The sequence below is a fragment of the Bubalus kerabau genome, chromosome 18 (genome assembly GCF_029407905.1).
Source record: "Bubalus kerabau isolate K-KA32 ecotype Philippines breed swamp buffalo chromosome 18, PCC_UOA_SB_1v2, whole genome shotgun sequence".
In the NCBI taxonomy this organism is placed as follows: Eukaryota; Metazoa; Chordata; class Mammalia; order Artiodactyla; family Bovidae; genus Bubalus; species Bubalus kerabau.
This window is the reverse complement of record NC_073641.1, coordinates 41,035,688-41,047,915: the sequence shown is the minus strand read 5'-3', so window position 1 is coordinate 41,047,915 and position 12,228 is coordinate 41,035,688. Positions and strand designations below refer to the sequence as shown.

General features: G+C 41.2%; 1 protein-coding gene across 1 annotated transcript in view; it reads left to right on the top strand.

Moving 5' to 3' along the window:
* DNAJC21 (DnaJ heat shock protein family (Hsp40) member C21) overlaps positions 1 to 4,266 on the top strand; it is a 28,318-nt gene extending 24,052 nt beyond the window's left edge. The window contains exons 10-12 of the mRNA XM_055554667.1: positions 233 to 405; positions 3,209 to 3,284; positions 3,775 to 4,266. Of these exons, the coding sequence (XP_055410642.1) occupies positions 233 to 405; positions 3,209 to 3,284; positions 3,775 to 3,942 (417 nt within the window). The 3' untranslated portion in view covers positions 3,943 to 4,266. The remainder of the gene's footprint in view (positions 1 to 232; positions 406 to 3,208; positions 3,285 to 3,774) is intronic.
* Positions 4,267 to 12,228: the final 7,962 nt, after the last annotated feature.

Genomic DNA, 12,228 nt, shown 5'->3' with positions numbered 1-12,228 from the left:
CATTCACTTACTGAATATTTGGATTGTTTCCAATTTCCCCTAATTTAATATTTCTCTAGTGGACATTCATATTCTTCTTTTTTGCCTCTCCTTTTTATACCCTGAAGATATCCTCCTACTAGAGTATACAGGATATGACCATTGTTTTTTATAGCTGTTTGGTAACATAATACAAAAAACTAGTGGTATTATAGTATTTATTTTATAATGGTGCACGTGTTTTCTTACCTAGAACTATGATGATAATTTCAATGAAAATGGAACTGGAGAAGGAGTAAAAATTGACCCAGAAGATACCAACCTAAATCAAAACAGTGCCAAAGAATCAGAAGATACTCTCCAAGAAAATGTTGGGGTCACAGATACTGTGGAACTGTGCGATGACCCCAAAACTGAGGCTAAAAGGTAAGACAGAGTCATGTGTTGTTTTCTAGTTACTTAATACCGGTAGTCAGGATGGCTTTTCACATATCAAGTAAAACACCCTTTCCCGTGATGGATGCTGGGAGTTGGATGTATCTGTGACTTATTCTTACCCGTGTATGTCTACCAAGGATGATGTTGGAGGGAGAATGCTAGACAGTGTGCTCAGACGTTTCAGCAGCATGGCCCAAAGCAGAAAGGTGTTTCATGGATCAAGTTTCTGTTTTTCTCATCCTGGTGAAGTCCTTATTTTGTGCTGGGTCAGTAGTCCTTGGCGAGGCTACAGACAAGGCCATGCCCCACTCACCCAAGCATCACTGCCCGAATCTCCACACTCAGGCCAGGCAGCCTGCGTTTGGCCCCAGCACAGGGCATCAGGGTGGATGTGCCAGCTTGGGCCTTCGCTCTCTGGATGCCTGGGAATCATGCTGCCCAGGCCTCCGGGGTTGGCCAGGGGAAGGTCTCACTCAGGAGATGAGTGGTGTTGGTGCCTTGAAGACTGGAAAGTGGAAAGCTGGAAGAGGGGATTGCAGCCACTCTGATGCTTGGAGTGTGTCCCCATCTTACACACGAGGAAACTGAGTCTGGGGTAAATGACTTGCCCCAGAACAAAAACTGGTAAGTGGAAAGGCTGGCTGACTACATGGAGGACCCAGCTCTGCTAGTTCCGTGGGGCCCTGCTGTCCTGTAAAGATCCCTCGGGGGCTGCTTGTGCGCGTGAGGGGTGGGCCGAAAGGTGGGGTTCCAGGCCCCTGAGCACCTCCTTCATCTAGAGCTGAAGTATTTTTATTTATTTTCCATATGACTTCTGTGTGTGGGTTTCACTGGGGGAGGAAAAGAGTTACTCAGTGCTCACAGTCAGACTTTGGCAACCACTAATAAAATTCTGTTTCCTCACTTAATGATGTGAGAAAAAGAATCAGAATTCAGGTGATCTCTTCCCTGCTGAGGAGTGGCAGAGCTGGGGTAGACGCCCCACCAGCCCGCGTCCCCCTGCCCAGTATCCTGATGCCCAGTGCTTTTCTGCAGGGCCCCTGTGCTGCTTCTCGGCAGTGCGTAGACACTAGCCACCTACTACATGTGTGTGTGTGTCTGGAGTACATTTTTTTCTTCTTATTTATGTTTTATTAACATTGACATACAACATTATTTTAGTTTCAGGTATATAACATAGTGATTTGACATTTATATACATTACGAATCGATACCACAATCAGTCTACTAACTGTCTCCATACAAAATTAGTGCAATTTTCTGGAGTATATTTATATGAATACATTGTATCTCCTCCAAAGTACATTTTAGAAATAAAGTCTTAGATACTAGCTTCAGAGTTGTAGCTGTCTTTCATAATATGGTAAGTTCTTTGGGAATAGTATCCTAAATTTTCCCAAATTAGCCTAAATGCTAAGTATTGTTGGATATATTTGTGGCCCCTCTGATGTTATTTTGTAAATTAGTAAATGTTGAATCTGTTGCCTTTTATGTCATTGTGTCTTTTTCTTGATATTTTCAAAGCTGGCTGAATACTACATAGTGTTGTGTTACACTCCTTATCAGCATCTTTTAAAAAAAAAAAAGATTTTATTCACTTGGATTTATTTTTGGCTATGCTGCATCTTCATTGCTGTGCGGCCCTCTTCCTCTAGTTGCAGGGAGCGGAGGCTACTCTCTACTTGTGGTGTGCGGGCTCCGCATTGCAGCGGCTTCTCTTACTGTGGAGCCTGGACTCCAGAGTGCTTGAGTGGTTGCGGCTCGTAGACTCAGTATTTGTGGCTCCTGGGCTCTGGAACACAGCCTCAGTCGATAGCTCTGGCTCACAGGCTTAGTTGCTATGTGGCCTGTGGGATCCTCCTGAATCAGAGATCAAACCCATGTCTCCTGCATTGGCAGGTGGATTCTTTACCCCTGAGCCACCAGGGGAGCCCCATTTGTCAGCATCTTTAAATGTATAGACTTAATACAGACTCCTAGGTTCTGACTGAAGAATTGTATCCTTATGAAGTGCTTGACAGCATTTTAAGTCATTGGTTATAACCCATCCCATGTGTTCTGTAAACACAGTTGCACTCAGTTTGGCTTGCACAAATGAGGGGTATGAGAGCACTAAGGAAAATGAAGATTCGTGTAGCAGAGTAAGTGGAGGGATGTTCTGGAGTTAAAGCAGAACAGGAGGAAACTGAGTATACCGACTGGCAGTCTCTGGATTATAGAATACAGGGGAGAGAAACTCATCACATCAACAGAAAGACATCATCTCTTAATAAAATGCTTTACATGTGACAAATTTAATTATATGAAAAGTGCATTGCAGTGTCTGTTTTTCTCATTTCACTGTGGAACTGGTGAAATGTTTATCATCAGCTGAATCAGGTTTAACAAGTTGTCTCTTAATGTCATAGATTATTTATGAGCACTGATGGTTGGCCATGAAGATGGTTTGCTTCAGTAAATGGCGTATTAAGTACTTACTTTTTTTTTTTTAACAAAAATATGCTGAATAAAAGTTCAAAGATATTTTAGAGGGCTTGCTTTATCTTGTGTTTCAACTTTTAAGTAAATTCCTTATTTTTGGTATCAAATTTGGTATCTAATGTTACCTCTAAAGTTATTTTTTAAAGTTGTACATTTGAGATGTGAAAATTAATTCACTTGGCCATTAAAATGAATGAACTTTTCTTTAAAATGCATGTTACTCTTTTGAATCTTCTTGGGTTCTAGATGACAGTTAAAAGGGCGGTGCGTTATTATTGAATTAGTCTGAATTCTTTCATTTATTTTCCAGTGTTTCTAAACCCAAAGGAAAGAAAGCCAAAGATACTAAAAAGTCTGTCAGAGTGCCTGCTGAACCACAGACAGTGGTAGGTCCAAACAATATTGGCAGCTTTTCAGTGGACCTTGTTGTTTAAACAGTGTAATCTACATTCTTGATTCTAATCTAAAGATTTAAGTGTTTACCTGGTGAACCCTTCACCTGCTGCATGCGTGTGGCTCCATCAGCAGTTTTCCTTGATGAATGGAAAATTTATTCCGAATACATGTGCCACTGACATTTTTTTCTTTATGGTAAACAGAGGCACACTGAACATATCAGATTATACCAGAACAGTTACTATTGTGTTTTCATTACTTTGAAATCCAGGGCCTTATCCTTATGGCATGTGCTCTTTAATTCTCAGGACCCTTAGAGTTGATGGTATTGCTTAATGGAACTCAGCTTCCAAGAACAGTTGCCTCTGCTGAGTCTGTCTTGTTATTTTGCAATTGCTTGATATTTAATCTCAACATGAAAACATTGCTCTCAGATAATAACACTTGCTTTTATTTATGATTTTTTCCCCCCCTTCTCAGAGTGATGTGCTTATCAGCTGTACAACCTGCCATAGTGAATTTCCATCCCGGAATAAACTTTTTGATCATCTAAAGGCCACTGGTCATGCAAGAGCACCTTCATCCTCAACATCTTTGAACAGTGTAACAAACAGTCGAAACAAGAAAGAGAAACGTAAAAACAGATAGAAATTCTGCCAATGCTTTTTTCTTTCAGTTGTCTCTAGCTTTTGAAACCAAAAACTGAACTGAAATCATCTAAAGAGTTAAAATTTCTGTGATCTGCAATTTATTGCATTGTGGAAAATTATTTTTTATGCTGTAAAAACATTTTTTTTGTTTAATATATATTTTTTAAACATGTCATTAGTGACTGAATTCTACTTTTGCCATCTGAAATTGACTTGAATGTCCGAAAACAGGTAAATATTGTAAAGTATGCTTTTTTGACTTTTGTTGGCTCATGTGGACAGAAATGTACAGGGAGAATTAAATTATTTTAACACATACAAATTCTCCTTTCTGCTTTATTTTGTGAATTTCACATGAAGTATTTTTATACGATTCAGTGCTTTTGTGTTGTTCTGCTTCATGATCTGTTGATGACTCAGATCATTTTAAAATCGTCATGGATTTTTTTCCACCTGATACCATGACTCCAGTTCTGATTTTAAAACCATTTCTAAATAACCTGTTGTTGATTAATGCATTCCCCCCCCCCCCCCCCCCGGAGGATAATGATAAATGGAAACTAATTGAACATATACAGTTGTTTTTCAACAATAGTATTTCTTCAAGGTATATCTGTTTAACTTGAGATTTTACTAGTAATTATCAGTGGGATATATCTTTTGGTTTTTCACCCTGATTTGACTCATAGAGTTGAAACATTAATTTATAGGATGCATTCTCCTCATAAATGTGCACAGTGGCAGGTATAAAGCATGATGAATTCAGGTGGCCCATGGTTCACAATGAATTCTGACTCTTTAATAGAGGATATTCTTCCTTATATTTTTTTTTTCACTGTTTTCAGAAGTTTTTTGTTTTTTCATCATTCAATGGAGAGAAACTTTTTAAATGAAAGATTGTTCTCCAGGGCTGCTATTCATGCCATCTGTTCTTTAGGAAGGATGAATATTAAAAGAAATAGGGAGAATCTTTATGAGTGTGGTTGAATACATGGATCAGTGACGAGTCAGGTTTTAGGATGGATTAAATAGGTGGTGTTTTTAGCTGAACTTGAAAGTAATTTTGAACTCACTCGCTTTGAAATATATACTTGCTGTTCAGTGAGGTTAATTCTCTCTATATATCCTTGAATCATCAAATGAACCAATCTTTGCTGCTGCTGCTGCTAAGTCGCTTCAGTCGTGTCCGACTCTGTGCGACCCCATAGACGGCAGCCCACCAGGTTCCGCCGTCCCTGGGATTCTCCAGGCAAGAACACTGGAGTGGGTTGCCATTTCCTTCTCCAATGCATGAAGTGAAAAGTGAAAGGGAAGTCGCTTAGTCGCGTCCGACTCCTAGTGACCCCATGGACTGCAGCCTACCAGGCTCCTCCATCCATGGGATTTTCCAGGCAAGAGTACTGGAGTGGGGTGCCATTGCCTTCTCCGGAACCAATCTTTAGTTATGCATAAACTCTAAAACACAGGGTCCCTGATGGCAAGTTTTTCTGAACTGTTCATGGATGATATTGATGATATGGATCCATTTTGTGCAATGAACTTAAAAATAGGCATTTTTGGCTGAATTTTTTATCTTTTTCATTTTAGATAGGTGTTTATTTTCTTTACCTTCTCCTCTTTCTATCTAACTTATTGCTAATTCTTTCTAATTGTTTTCCTTCATTTCTTGGTCCCTTTAGGGGAAATACCAGCCAGTTTTCTGTCTTTGGTCTTTTCCTCTCAAGTTTCATCTGAACACTCACCATCTTCCTGTAATTTGAGCAAGATGAATTGGTCATAATCATGAATAGGGATATTAATGAACGGGAGGGCATATTAGTCACAGGTTATTTATTGTCAGTAAAGAATTGGAAGTCATCTGGGAAGGCAGATAGTGTCCTGCAGACACCCTTCAGACCTCCTTTGCTTTCCATGCAGTCACCAACCCTGCTGCTGCTGCTGCTGCTGCTGCTAAGTCGCTTCAGTCATGTCCGACTCTGTGCGACCCCATAGACGGCAGCCCACCAGGCTCCTCTGTCCCTGGGATTCTCCAGGCAAGACCACTGGAGTGGGTTGCCATTTCCTTCTCCAGTGCATGAAATTGAAAGTGAAGTTGCTCAGTAGTGTCCGACTCCTAGCGACCCCATGGACTGCAGCCTACAAGGCTCCTCCGTCCATGGGATTTTCCAGGCAAGAGTACTGGAGTGGGGTGCCATTGCCTTCTCCAACCAACCCTGTAGGTGTATTTAAGTTTATTCCTACTACATGTGAAGATCGTTTGGGGTTACTTGTCAGTTTTATTCTGATTGTCAAAAATCCTGCTTTTTAAGAAATCTTCATCAGTTGTGATTGGAAATTAGGTTTCACATCTCATCCTGTGTGTGCTGCTAAGTCATTTAACTTCTCTGAACTTCATGTTGCTTATGTCTGACTCAGTTGTTAGCATAATAATATTGTATCCATTTATCACACAGGATTATTATTAAGATCAAATACAATAGTATATGTGAAAATGTTTGTTTTTTAAATGAAAAAACTTTACACACATTGTTGAATTTGGATAAATTAAACCTTTTCCAGTTAAAATATTTGCAGATAGCAGTATATGTGCTGAATTAAATGTGCTTTAAGTTTTAAGGGAATTTCCAATCTACTTCTGAAGAGGAAAATAGAAACATATGTCAAGGGTAAAATATTATTTTTGGTGACTCACAGACATTCAGTTTTGTCTGAGGCAGAGCAGATTATTGAAAAATATTCGAGCTCATATTTTACATTGATCTTATTTAAATCCAGTGGTAACTATTATCTTGATTGAAGTTAGTTCAGGTGTGGAAGATACATTGCCTGTTGGTTCTGGAAGGAGAGTGTTGGGGAAATCCCATTTTTTTCTCTCCATAATCCATTCAATGATACCAAATCTTGGGTTCTCCATAAAGTCCATTGAGTTTCCCTATTTCAAAATAGGAGCAGTATCCTTATCAAAAGCCTAATACTATAGGAAAGTAAGATTGCATCAAAATGAAATGTTCATCAAAATGTTCTGCCTATCTGCAGAACAATAGGCACCATAAGTAAAAAGACAAGCCTCGCTCAATCTGGGAGAAAATGTTTATGATACATGTAACTGACAAAGGATTAGTATCCCAAATACATTAAAAGACAAAAGAACCTCCTATAAGTCAGTGAGCAGTTAACAGCTATGCATTAATATGAAGTAGTTCTGAAAGTTCAAGACCCCTTTTAACAATTGAGAAGCTCAAACTAGTTTTTTGTTGGTAGGTTATATCTATTGATAGTTACTCTATTAGAAATTAAAATAGGAATTTTTAAAGTATTAACTTATTTAAAATAATACATGTTAAATAACACTTATGGAAAGCAACTTTTCAAAATGAAAGTCTAATGAGAAGAGGCATTTGTTTTACATTTCTGAAGATTTCTTTAATGTCTGGCTTAATAGAAAACAGCTGGGTTCTCATTTCTGCTTCTGCAGTCAGTCTGTTGCTCTATGTTTTGGTGAAAGTATAAGAAAATTGAGCCTCCTGTGGATAGGAAATTGGATAAAGAAGGACCTTGTGGGCGTCCCTAGATCTTCCAAGGTCCTCAGATCACACTTAGAACCGCTGCATTAGAAAAATGGGTAAAATATATGACCAGAAAAAGCTTGAGTAGTCAAACTGTGAAAAGGGGATCATTATCAATGATAATCAGGGAAATACGACTTAGTCGTAGTCGTTTCAGGTGTTCAGATGGACAAAAGGCAAAAAAGTCTCACAGGATCCAGTGTTGCTAAGAATGGAGAAATGAGAATAGTCGCTTCAAAGTGATGGTGTCTATGACAGTGGAAGATGTACCCCCTGACTTGACAACTCCAGGGTAGTCTCAGAGGCTCACAGTGTCTGCAGAGTTACAGCACGGGGACTGTCACCCAGGACCCACCCCACAACTGCTGAGTGAGTTTGAGGCTAACACGACTTCTCGGTTGACTCCTTGCAGCTTGAGAAGCAGCACTCTAAGGAACCCATGTGCAGGTGGACCAGAAGACTTAGTGGCTGGTTACAGCTGAATTGCTTGTGTCTGGGAAAACTTGGAGATGGACCCTACATTTCCATGAACAAGAAAAGAAATCAATTGCATAATGGATAATTAGATGGCAAATGAACAGTTAAAATGAGTGGACTTGATATGTAGCATCAGTGGCTGGCCCTTAAAAAAATATTGAATGAAAACAAGATATCAGAAGGTGACATGTATGCCACTTATATGTAGTTTTTTTTTTAAAGTACTGTTGTTATTTATAAGGAGAAAGTACAGAACCATCAGTGGAAAACACATCATTCAGAAAAGCAGTTGCCTCGGAAAGGGAGGGAGAGGAGTGGAATGGGAGCATGGCAGCAAAGGCTCCCCATCTGAGCCAAGACTTCTTACTAAGATCTGAAGGAAGATGTTAGCATTGATTGAGTTCTGAGTGGTGGCAATGAGGATTTATTACTCTAGTACCATGTTTTCATTAAATACTTCAAATATCCAGAGAAATACAAATTAGTGGTCCATTTCTTGTTAACAGAAAATACACTTGCACGGAAGGAGAGATGAAGGATTTCAGGTCTACATTTTATTGCTGGCGTATTCCATGAGCTCACTGGCAGAGGCTGTTACCTGTTTCTCTCAATTCCCTCCTTCTTACAATTCTGATTTTTAATTGGGTGCAGGCCACCTAGAATCCAAAGATTACCTTCCCAGCCTCTCGTGCTGCTAGGTGTCGGTAAGTTCTGGCCAGTGATCTGAGCAACTTTGGGAACGTGTCCTCAAAGACGTGGGAGGTCCGTATTCCTTCCTCCACCAGGTTAAATGAACAGGTAATGATGAGCTTCCTGCTCCCCATCTGGGACCATGAGTCCTCACAGAAAAGTGCCGTCCTTGACATTCTGAAGGACCCTACGAGCCCCCAGACTACTTGCCTCTGCGTTCCAGAGAAATAAACTGCTTTGCTGAAGCCTCTGTTTTGCATTTCCTGTCACAGGTGACTCATGTCCTGATCTTTTTTTTTTTATTGAAGATAGTTCAATCCTTGGGTCAGGAAGATCCCCTGGAGAAGGGAATGGCTATCCACTCCAGGATTCTTGCCTGGGAGATCCCATGGACAGAGGAGCATGGTGGGCTACAGTCCATGGGGTCGCAAAGAGTCGGACACTTCTGAGTGACTGACAGTTGATTTACAAAGCTGTGTTAATTTCTGCTGTAGAGCAAAGTGATTCAGTTATATATGTATTTTTTTCTTTTTTATATTATTTTCCATTATAGTGTTTCTCAGGATATTGAATATAGCCAGTGGATTCTGTCTTCAGCGTGTGTACAGTTCCCTCCCCGTATGAGAGGCATGGCTTCAGCAGCGGTGAGGATGTGGGCTCTGAGCTCTGAGGGATCTGGGATCGAATTCCAGTGGCAGCACTAACTGATCTTGGGCAAGGCGTTTAAACTCAAGTCTTTTTCGTTTTTTTTTTCCAATCTGTAATATAGGGGTGAAATCAGCCTTTGGCAGATTTGCAAAGGTGGAAACAACTGTGAGCACTGTGCCTGGCACATAGTAGGCATTCAGTAACTGTTAGCTTTTACTTTGAGGAATCTCTGCTGCTTTATAAGTTATTGCTTTATTTAACTTCATTTTGGTTTCTGAAATCACCTAATGGAGTGGTAATTTGGGGAGAAATCCATAATTATATTGATCCTATGGTGTATTTATTTTTCAAGTGCTAGTTTATATATTGGAATTCTTTCTGGCTCAAAGAGAACAAAATTTGTACAGGCTAAAGCTAAAAATATGCTATTTCAATGCGGTCGCTTGACACTAATGGAGGCTGTCTTGTCAGTCAGTGATCCTAATGGTATTAGAAGACTCAGTACATTTGTACAGATAATTACTTTGCCATTAAAATAAGTCAGGGCCCCAACATCATTGATGTCCTTCCTTTCAGATACAAAATGTCTTCTGAAAATAGAAAAGGTTCAGATTATCCTTTGCAGTATAAATAATTTGAATGTCACTTAGAGAAAGTTTCTAGCAATTTCAAAAATGAAAAGATAGTATTTCCAAGCATTTAGATAAAATGGTATATGCTGCTGCTGCTGCTGCTAAGTCGCTTCAGTCGTGTCCGACTCTGTGTGACCCCATAGACGTCTGGCAGCCCACCAGGCTCCCCCATCCCTGGGATTCTCCAGGCAAGAGCACTGGAGTGGGTTGCCATTTCCTTTTCCAGTGCATGAAAGTGAAAAGTGAAAGTGAAATCGCTCAGTCGTGTCTGACTCTCAGCGACCCCATGGACTGCAGCCTACCAGGCTCCTCCATCCATGGGATTTTCCAGGCAAGAGTACTGGAGTGGGGTGCCATTGCAATCTATTTCTTCAGGTACTTATTTTCAAATTTAAATAGTAACTCAGACTTCTGTGTAGGAGGTAACAGTAGTCTCAGCATATTTCTCACCAGAATTTGCAACAGTTCTATCCAATAGTGGAGTCCATCTCTTACGATGTAGCTCCCTGTTTCTAGGACTGTCCATCAGGGCGCTCTGCCAGAAATGCCATAGAAGGATGCCTGCCCCTGGGTGGGGGGATTCCCTGAGGGACAGCAGGGTCCTGGGCTGGGGTTCCCTGCCTGCAGTTCAGGGGAGACCCACAGTTTGACAAGGCTTCTGGCAAGTGAGCCACACCACTTGCCACTGGGCATCCTTTTAAAAAGCCAGTACTTCACGCATATATTTTCTCTCCAAACTTGAATCAGGTTTTGAAAGTGTAGGGCCAATGCAGATGGCAGATGACTGCGAGGAGACTGAGGAGAAAACTTATCCAAAGTGGGCAGGCCCATCGACTGGCACACTTTAGCTGAGATACGTGTTGTCCGTGTTCTGGGTCAGCTTGAGAGAAAGCTGTGCCACTGCAGTGAGAGGTCCTCAGTGCTTTCCACACCCCCACTGGTGCATGCATGCTCAGTCATGTCTGACTGTGCAATCCCATGGACTGTAGCCCGCCAGGCTCCTCTGTCCGTGGAATTTTCCAGGCAAGAATACTGTGTGGGTTGCCCGGAAAATTCCACGGATCCTCCAGGGGATCTTCCTGACCCAGGGATCAAACCCATGTCTCTTGTGTCTCCTGCATTGGCAGGCAGATTCTTTACTACTGAGCCCCTTGGGATACCATTAAACCAGGCCCTCCCTTGGCTTCCAGCATTCACTGCCCTCATGTGGCTGGAGGTGAGCCCAAGGGGATCCAGTCTCCTCCCTCATCCCAGCTGCTCCTTCCTGGGCCTTCCCAGTCCTGCTGCCCAAGGACCCTACCCATCTCAGGTCCTGGGTAATGGAATCCTCAGAGTAGGCATGTGAGGGAGCCTTTAGAGGTTCCTCAAAACCAAGAGGCAGAGATGGTATTTCTTCCACTTACACAGAAGATCAGTGTGGAGAGACTGTAAGTCTTGAAGTTAGACTTACATAGGTTTGGACCCTGGTTCCAAATGTATAAGTCTTGTTAACTAGGACATACCCCCACCAAAACTTTGAGCCTGTTTCCTTTAAAGTAAGGTAGAGAGGTTAATAATACTCATTTCATAAGTTAGTGGTTGTGGCTCAGGGTAAAGAGTTTGCCTATAATGCATGAGACCCAGGTTCGATCCCTGGGTTGGGAAGATGCCCTGGAGACGGCATGGCAACCCATTCCAGTATTCTTGTCTGGAGAATTCCATGAACAGAGGAGCCTGGTTGTCTACAGTCTATGGGGTCACAAAGATTCTGGCAGGAAACTCTGTTGGATAGTCCAAGAAACAGGGAGCTCATGTTAAGGCTGTATAATGTCTCCCTCCTTATTTACCTTATATGCAGAGTACAGTGTGCGAAATGCCAGGCTGGATGAAGCACAAGCTGAAATTAAGATTGCTGGGAGAAATATCAATAACCTCAGATACACAGATTACACCACCCTAATGGCAGAAAGTGAAGAGGAACTAAAGATCCTCTTGATGAAAGTGAAAGAGGAGAGTGAAAAAGTTGGCTTAAAACTCAACATTCAGAAAACTAAGATCATGGCATTCGGTCCCATCATTTCATGGGAAATAGATGGGGAAACAATGGAAACAGTGAGAGACTTTATTTTGTTCGGCTCCAAAATCATTGCAGATGGTGACTGCAGCCATGAAATTAAAAAACGCTTGCTCCTTGGAAGAAAAACTATGACAAACCTAGACAGTGTATTAAAAAGCAGAGACAAAGGTCCATATAGTCAAAGCTATGGTTTTTCTAATAGTCATGTATGGATG